General features: G+C 43.2%; 1 protein-coding gene across 1 annotated transcript in view; it reads right to left on the reverse strand.

Moving 5' to 3' along the window:
* Window positions 1-9571, reverse strand: part of DNMT1 (DNA (cytosine-5-)-methyltransferase 1) — a 49806-nt gene that overhangs the window by 23790 nt on the left and 16445 nt on the right. The window contains exons 2-9 of the mRNA XM_015565355.1: window positions 9052-9088; window positions 8252-8359; window positions 7845-8064; window positions 6402-6477; window positions 4480-4558; window positions 4388-4394; window positions 2776-2839; window positions 492-558 (exon numbers count right to left, since the gene is read on the reverse strand). Of these exons, the coding sequence (XP_015420841.1) occupies window positions 492-558; window positions 2776-2839; window positions 4388-4394; window positions 4480-4558; window positions 6402-6477; window positions 7845-8064; window positions 8252-8359; window positions 9052-9088 (658 nt within the window). The remainder of the gene's footprint in view (window positions 1-491; window positions 559-2775; window positions 2840-4387; window positions 4395-4479; window positions 4559-6401; window positions 6478-7844; window positions 8065-8251; window positions 8360-9051; window positions 9089-9571) is intronic.

Consider the following 9571-nt stretch of genomic DNA (forward strand, 5'->3'; position numbering starts at 1 on the left):
CTGGGGATGTGCCCGCAACCAGGGTACATGCCCTTGACCGGAATCGAACCTGGGACCTTTCAGTCCGCAGGCCAACGCTCTGTCCACTGAGCCAAACCGGTTTCGGCCACAAGACGATATTTGTTGAAGGTTGAGAATGTGAGAGTTTCCTACCCTCACATTCTGCCTATTTTTTGGAATGTTTGAATATTTCCATAATAAAAAAAGCAATTAAAAATGTTTTTATTGATTTTAGAGGAAGAAAGAGAAACATCCATGTGTGAGAGAAACACTGAGTAGCTGCCTCCTACACACCCCTGACCAGGGATCTAGCCGCCTGCAACCCAGGCATAGAACTGAATAGAACTGATGACCTTTCGGTGCATGGGACTACGCTCAACCAACTGAGCCACACCAGCCAGGGCACAAAAAAGCAACTTTAAAAAAGCCACTCTAACATTCCAGCCAATAGGATGTGTAAAACGTGGTAACAGTGAAAAAACAAGGCTTACCTTTTCATCCTCATCTTTTCCGTCAGAATCTTGTGAATCTTTTTCAGGTTTCCGTTTGGCAGCTCTGCTGGTTAAACAGATATATGCCGAGTATTAGCTCAGAAAAACTAACCGTATCGACAGCTTGCAACAAACAACAAACCCTCTTAATGAAAAAGCAAAATATTCAGAATACATCTGGGAAACAGATTCTTCCCATCCAAGAGAGCCCCATGTCACGGTGGCTCTAAAGGCACATTGCTAACGTGTAATCCTGAAACGAGGCTTTCAGAAGCCCCTTGTGACCCCTCAGATGTGGAAGGGCCTGATGAGCGCTGCATGGTATTTAAGTATATAAAATAAATATCAAAAATATGTCTTTGTTTTACTATGGTTGCAAATATCAAAAAATTTCTGTATGTGACACGACACCAGAGTCAAGTTAGGGTTTTTCAAAATGCTGACACGCCGAGCTCAAAAGGTTCGCCATCACTGACCTAGGCCAAACCTGAAGTATCAGTTAGTGACTGCAGTATGTGGAACTAGACAACAGAAGTTCTGGGCAGATACATTGGGTAGAGATGAGGCTTCAAATTTTTAACTCAGCTCCCTACACTCTACAACCAAGAGTTGATTAGGAGTTGGCAAACTATTTCTGAAAAAGGCCTAAAACATTTCAGATTTGTAGGCCACATGGTCTGTGCTCCAACCACTCAACTCTGCTTCTGCAGCACAAAAGCAACCACAGACAATATGTAAATGAAACGGCATGACTGTGTTCCAGTAAAGCTTTATTTATAAAAATAGACAGAGTGGCTCGGCCGGCCAGTGTGGCTCAGTGGCTGAGCATTGACCTATGAACCAAGAGGTCACAGTGCGATTCCTGGTTGGGGCACATGGCCAGGTTGTGGGCTCGATCCTTGGTGGGGGGATGTGCAGGAGGCAGCTGATCAATGATTCTCTCATCATTGATGTTTCTATCCCTCCCTCTCCCTTCCTCTCTGATATCAATAAATATTAAAAAAAAAAAAAAAAAAAAAAAAAGACAGCAGAGGGCCCTATCTGGTTTGGCTCAGTGGATAGAGCATCAGCCCGAGGACTGAAGGGTCCTGGGTTCAATTCCAGTCAAAGGATAGAACCTTGGTTGCTGACTCGATCCCTGGCCTTGTTGGGATGCATGCAGGAAGCAACCAATCAGTGTGTCTCTCTCACATCGATCTTTCTCCCTCTCTCTCTCTAGCTCTCCCCATCCCTTCCACTCTCTCTCTAAAAAAATGGAAAAATAGCCTCAGGTAAGGACTGACAACAACAACAAAAAGTTAGTTCAGGATGGTGGGAAGGGCAGTGAGGGAGAGGGTTAGTAAAAGGTAAAGGGTGTCATATATAGGATGAGGGAAGATAATTTGACTTTGGATGGTGGGCACACAGTGCAACACACAAATCATGTATCATAGAAATGTACACTTGACTCGATGTGTTTGTTTCTCTCAGTCCTCTCTTCCACTCATATATATATCTATCTATCTATATCCTCAGGGGAGGATTAACAACAAAGAGTCCTTTCCTTTTATAAGCAGTTCTGTAAATATTTTTAAAATATATTTTTATTTATTTCAGAGAGGGAGGGAGAGGGAGAGAGATAGAAACATCAATGATGAGAATCACTGACTGGCTGCCTCCTGCACGCCCCTTATTGGGAATTGAGCCTGCAACCCGGGCATGTGCCTTTGACCAGAATTGAACCTGGGACCCTTTAGTTCGCAGGCCAACGCACACTATCCACTGAGCCAAACCAGCCAGGGCTGTTCTGTCAACATTTTAATGATATCTGGGATTTGTTCATCATCGGAGTGGAGAAGGTAATAAGAATGAGTGAGGGTTGGCTAAAACACATTCAGTCACGAGACGATAATTTTTGGAGGATGATGAGACTATGAGAGTTTCCTACCCTATTCTGCTTACTTTTTGGTATGTTTGAATATTTTCATAACAAAAAAGCAATTAAAAAAATTTTTTTTCATTGATTTTAGAGAGGAAGACAGAAAGAGAGAGAGAGAAACATCCATGTGTGAGAGAAACACTGAGTAGCTGCCTCCTACATGCCCTTTACCGGGGATCTAGCCTGCAACCCAGGCATGTGCCCTGACCAGGAATAGAACTGATGACCTTTTGGTGCATGGGACTATGCTCAACCAACGTAGCCACACCAGCCAGGGCACAAAAAAGCAACTTTTAAAACGCCACTTTATCATTCCAGCCAATGGGATGTATAAAACGTGGTAACAGTGGAAAAACAAGGCCTTACCTTTTCATCCTCATCTTTTCCGTCAGAATCCTGTGAATCTTTCTCAGATTTCCGTTTGGCAGCTCTGCTGGTTCAACAGATATATGCCGAGTATTAGCTCAGAAAAACTAACCGTATCGACAGCTTGCAACAAACAACAAACACCTCTTAATGAAAAAGCAAAATATTCAGAATACATCTGGGAAACAGATTCTTCCCATCCAAGAGAGCCCCATGTCACGGTGGCTCTAAAGGCACATTGCTAACGTGTAATCCTGAAACGAGGCTTTCAGAAGCCCCTTGTGACCCCTCAGATGTGGAAGGGCCTGATGAGCGCTGCTGGAAGCTAAGGGAAAAAAATGCATTTGTTTGGAATGGTGGCAAGGAGAGCCCTGCTGGGATGAGTGGTCAGCCAGAGCAGCTGTGAGGAGATGATAGCGGGTGAGTACATGGTGCTCCTATCAGAATCTTAGAGTGGTAGTTTCTCAACTTTGAGCCTGCACCAGAATCCCTTGCAGGGCTTGTTAAAACCAGATTGCTGCTCCGGCTGGTGTAGCTTGGTTGGGCGGCGTCCCATACACCGAGAGGTTGCCACTTGATTCCCAGTCAGAGTATACACTCGGGTTTCAGCCTCAATCTCTGCTGGGGGTTGTGCAGGAGGCAGCTGATGGATCTTTCTCTCTCATCGATGTTTCTAACTCTCTATCTCTCTCCCTTCCTCTCTGTAAAAACTCAATAAAATATATTTAAAAAAAAAAAAGAGTTGGAAACTATTTCTGAAAAAGGCCTAGAACAAAATTTCAGATTTGTAGGACACATGGTCTGTGCCACAACCACTCAACTCTGTTTCTGCAGCACAAAAGCAACCAGAGACAATATGTAAATGAAACGGCATGACTGTTCCAGTAAAGCTTTACTCATAAAAATAGAGGGGGCCCAGCTGGCGTGGCTCAGTGGCTGAGCATTGACCTATGAACCAGGAGGTCACAGTGGGATTCCCGGTTGGGGCACATGGTCAGGTTCTAGGCTCGATCTTTGGTTGGGGGCAGGGGGAGGGGGCAGGCAGGAGCTGATCAATGATTCTCATCATTGATGTTTCTCTCTCTCTCTGCCTTTCCCTTCCTCTCTGATATCAAAAATAGTGCCCTAACCGGTTTGGCTCAGTGGATAGAGCGTCGGCCTGCGGACTCAAGGGTCCCAGGTTCAATTCCAGTCAAGGGCATCTACCTTGGTTACGGGCACATACCCAGTAGGGATTGTGCAGGAGGCAGCTGATCGATGGTTCTCTTTCATCAATGTTTCTAACTCTCTATCCCTCTCCCTTCTCTCTGTAAAACATCAATAAAATATATATTTTAAAAAAATAGTGATTCTGTAAAATGGGCGCCTGCTTCGAAAGTTATTAAAAGTCTCATTTTTGCCAAAAACAGACAAAAACAACAACAACAAAACACACAAAAGCCCCCCCAAAAACAGAGGGCCCTATCTGGTTCGGCTCAGTGGACAGAGCGTCCGCCTGTGGACTGAAGGGCCCTAGAGGTAGGAAGGAAAACAAGAAAAAAAGACTCCAGCGTTTCTGGATGGGGCTGCCTTGCCTGGGTCCAGGGATACATTCTAACATCTTCTCAGTCACTGTAAGTCTATTAGACAGACCAAGTATAAAGTCACAATTACCAGCAAATGTACCCAAAAAAGGAAGTGAAGAAACTTTAGCACTAGCTCTACCTGCTCTTTTTCTTCTTCATCGCCAGAACTGTCCACATGGGCTCTTCCAGGGTCTTCCTCGGATCTCCGTTTAGCAGGGCTATTAAACACAGCAAAGCCAACCGTTAGCTTGGCCAGACCTTAGACCTCCAGCAGGTGTGGAATGACTTACATGCCTCCCCCGCCAGGGCAGATTCAGGGCATGGAGGCCCTCTTCCCTCCAAGGCGAGGCCTTCACCGTCAGGATGTTGAAAGAGGCTTCAAATGTAATATTTCTTTGAATGATACAGAATATCTCCACTTTGAAATCCTAAGAAATTGTGAATCTAGACCAGGGGTGAGCAAACTTTTTGACTCGAGGGCCACAATGGGTTCTTAAACTGGACCGGAGGCCGGAACAAAAGCATGGATGGAGTGTTTGTGTGAACTAATGTAAATTCAAAGTAAACATCATTACATAAAAGGGTACGGTCTTTTTTTTTTTTTTAGTTTTATTCATTTCAAACGGGCCGGATCTGGCCCGCGGGCTGTAGTTTGCCCACGGCTGATCTAGACATTGTTCATTGGCTGTTGGTATCACAGAAGAGACATTACATGCCTCTGATGAAGTCTACAGAGCCATCTATGAAGAAGTCTCAAAAAAATAAAATAAAGCTGGAATTTGATCAAGCCTCTAGACCTAAATACCAGATTATAGGAAACTGAAATAAGAGAACACATTAACCACCAAGGATACAGTCAAACAGATCTAGAAACTCTATTGGACAAATGACACACTTTTTTCAAATAAATGGCAAGAAAATAAGAAGGAATCTAACTTGAAAGGCTTAAGGAATAAATCAACCAAACGCTTTGTTTGCTACACACAGGGAAATATGAACACTGGCTATGTATATGACAGTAAGGAATTGTTATACTTTATAAGGCATGAAAATAGTATGTTATGTTTTGTCTTTTTAACTAAATGTTAGCAATTATAGTAAAATATGAATTAAAAGTTTGTCAGATAAAGAGACTTCTTTGCCTAGAAATCTAATGAAATATTTATGGATGACATGTCTGGGATTTGTTTCCAAATAATCAAGTTGGGGGACTTGGGGGGATATGAATTTGTAATCCACTTGGAGTAACCCAGTTGGAATGTATGGGGTGTAAATGAAATGATGGCCAGGAGCTATTAACTGGTAGCACTACGTGACGGGGTATTTGGGGGTGCATTTTACTATACTCACTAATTTTTTTAAAGTTTCCTATAGTTAAGAATAAAAATAAATGAAGTATTCAGAAATGCCATTCATACAGGGATATAAATACAGCATTGAGAATACAGTCAATAACCTATATATATAAAAGCCAAATATACTAAGTGTCCCTCCAACTGTTTGACCAGTCACTATGATGCACACTGACCACCAGGGGGCAGATGCTCCAACCAGTAGGTTAGTTTGCTGCTGGGGTCCGGCTGAGCGGGCCTGGGCGAGACGGGCCAGACATGCCCTGGAGCCCTCCCAAGGTCCCTCCTCAGCCCCAATTGTGCACTAGTGGGGTCCCTTGGCCTGGCCTGTGCCCTCTCACAATCTGGGACCCCTCAGGGGATGTCAGAGAGCCTGTTTTGGCCGGATCCCCACAGGCCAGGCTGAGGGACCCCACTGGTGCACGAATCCATTCACTGGGCCTCTAATTCTATAGTAACTATGTACGGTGCCAGTTGGGTACTCAAAATATCAGGGGGAATACTTTATAAAGTTTCTGATTGTCTAACCACTATGCTGTACACCTGAAACTAAAACAAAATATTGAATATAAAAAAATGCTGTTCATAAATGTCTAATGAACAAAACTGCACAGGCAAACCTATGCAACGTGGAAAGTCTAATTCTACACGTTTTACCAAAAGCAGTTAGCCCCTAGAAAAGGCAGCTGTCAATTCATTATATACTGACCCCCTTGTGAAATGAGAGGTGATGGTGGTCTGCCTGGTAGACTGCCTTGTAATCCTGGGACTAGGTGAGACTTCAGCTGTTTAAAGAAAAAGAAAGCCACTATGAATACAAAAGTTTACAGCAAAGGTACAGTTCTTCAGCATCACCAAGTTAATGAAGAAGATTAAGTGTCCTTCCCTTATTCTAATCAACAACTGTCTTGATAAAATTGGCAATTAGGCCCTAGCCAGTTTGGCTCAGTGAATAGAGCATTGGCTTGAGGACCGAAGGGTCCCGTGTTCGATTATGGTCAAGGGTACGAACCTTGGTTGCAAGGTCCCTGGCCCTGGTACATGCAGGAGGCAACCAATCAATGTGTCTCTCTCACATCGATGCTTCTGTCTTTCCCTCTCTTTTCCATTCTCCCTAAAAAAATTGATGGAAAAATATCCTCTGGTGAGGATTAACAACAAAAATTGGCAATTAGCACCTACCTGCTAGTTTTACACAACCTCTTATTGAGGGGCCAACCCCTGAACCAGACAAGGAACCTGAACCATCAAAAAGTGAAAGGGCTAAGCCTGGGCCTGTTTCTCAGTGGTTAGAGTGTCAGCATGTTCACCTCAAGTTCGGTTCCCAGTCAAGGGGCCTGCCTGGGTTGCAGGTTCAATCCCTGGCCCCAGCCGAGGCTTGCGCAGGAGGCAGCCAGTCTAAGTGTCTCTCACATAGATGTTTCTGTCCCTCCTTCCCACCCTCCCTTCCACTCTCTCTCAGAGGTATTGGGAAAAATATCTTCTGGTGAGGATTAAAAACAAAACAAAAAAAAAAAAAATGTGGTCCGGCTGGTATGCCTCAGTGGTTGAACATCGACTCAGGAACCAAGAGGTCCCCAATTTGATTACCAGTCAGAGCACATGCCCGGGTTGTGGGCTGGATCTTCAGTAGGGGGTGTGCAGGAGGCAGCCAATATCAATGTTTCTCTGTCTCTATGTCCTTCCTCTCTCTCTAAAAATCAGTAATAAAGAAAATATATTTTAAAATGTTGGGAAAAAAATTAAATAATGAAGTGGCTGAGAGCTGGACCTGAGCTCAAGTTCATGCCCTTTTGTTTGTAAAGATTCCAGAAGAGTTACTTTGACTACAAACTGGGAAGGAGTCTAAAAATAAATGTTTAGCTTCAATAGGCATATTAACAGAAGTAATTTAAGTATTAGTAGTTCCTGTTACCTTATACCTCATAAACTTAGCCATGTTTTGAGACCTAATGCCCAAGACTTGGTCAAAGACAAACTTTAGATGAGCATATACCTAAGCTAGTTAGGAAGTATAATTTACTAGTTATGGGTATATACACGAAACAAGCCAGGAAATACTGCCCAGGAGGACTATGACTCCAGGTCTGACTGTCCCCTTCTTTATGTGGCAACAGTCTCCATCAAGGTCAAACGAGTTCAGGGCTCTTACACTTGGTCTCTCCATCAGACTTGCTTCTCCTGGGCGTGCAAGGTTTGGACATGGATTTGGGCGACTTGTTTTCCTCTGCCATTCTCACTCTGCGGTCCTCACCACTTGAATGACTCCCGTTTTCTAGACATCCATTCACTTCCCGACTGAAAGGATGAGCTCCGTTCTCCAAGGACAAATCTTTATTTAAAAGGGATTTGACTTTAGCCAGGTAGCCCTCCTATAGCAGGAAAGGATAATTTAAGTAGCAGTGAATGTAAACAAGTGGCAGTAAGAATAAGGAAACAAACGCATTTCCTTTATAATTATCAGGTAACGGGGGAGCTGGGGATTACTCCACCTCCCTGGTCACAGACAAGCTGCATGAGAGGAGACGTTTCCTAGATGTCAGGATGCTGAAAACTTACCTCTGATAATTCTTCTTTATGTAATTTCGTTTCCAAATCACATAACTGATTTTTTATTTCTGTTTGCAGAAATTCATGCAAGAGATTCAATTTCTCCTTCACACACTCCTAAGGGAAGGACACAAGTTTAGAAGTCCCCAAACTCCCAAGCTACTAACTAATGGACATTATAATACACAATGATGCTGCCTGGTCACATAATGACTGAATGGCAGGCAATGCCGACTGCCAAAAACCCAAGTATTCACCAAGACACTTTTGTGATGTTTCCATTAAGATCATGTCACATCATTTCCAGAACAGCGAAAAATAGAAAAGATCAGAGGTCAGACAGAGACATATATGGCGTATTAGAACAAAACTGTGCTTCTGAAAACAGTGACCAAGACAAGTTATAGTTCAGAACTGATGGTTTGGAACTTAGATGGGTAAACTTGTCAACAAGTTACCAAAAGTCAACTGGTATTAGCAGTATTAACACAGCACATTAAACAAGAAGAGTATTTATTTCCAAGCTATCTCAAAACTTTATGGAAAAAAAACGATCCCACCTAAACTTTTTCAGGGGAGAGCACACAGTTGCCCACTTCCACGAATTATGCAGTTGAGTTTCCCACATTTGGGGAAATTGCCAAAGGCCAGCACATCCAGAGTGCAATGGGTAAGCCTCACCCTAGGAAAACCACCTTCCTGATCATGGTATCTCCCTGCCAGATAAATATCCCCTCAAACCTTTTACAAGCTACATAGTGATCTATCAGTCACATTTGGTAGTAAAAATGTTTGAAGATAGTGATTACCTTTTCTGTTAAGCTATCTCTTTCCAAATCTTTGAGCCTGGAGAAAGAAAATAAGGGAAAAGGGAAAAAAACACTTGTTAAACAACTTTATTTACCTATAAGAATTAGTACCACAGTTTTAAAGAACTTTGGAAATAAATATTTTTCTTTTTTTTAAATTTTTTTATTGATTAAGCCTTAACAGTGGTTCTCAACCTGTGGGTCGCAACCATCGGAAAACACATATAGCATATCTTATATTTACATTACAACTGATAACAGTAGCAAAATTACAGTTATGAAGTAGCAACGAAAATAATTTTCTGGTTGGGGGATCACCACAGCATGAGGAACTGTACTAAAGGGTCGAGGCATTATAAAGGTTGAGAGCCACTGAGCTAGGGGAAGTGGGCTGCTCTCTGCATTTGCTGGTAGAAGGAAGTGCTGGAGCAGAGATTGCAAAGACTTCTGTCTTAGAGGCCTGCTCTCTGCGGGGGCCAGCTTCATCGTCAATGAGGGGATGGGGTGGGGGAGAGAGGCT

This window comes from Myotis davidii, unplaced genomic scaffold (assembly GCF_000327345.1).
Source record: "Myotis davidii unplaced genomic scaffold, ASM32734v1 scaffold1439, whole genome shotgun sequence".
NCBI classification, from domain to species: Eukaryota; Metazoa; Chordata; class Mammalia; order Chiroptera; family Vespertilionidae; genus Myotis; species Myotis davidii.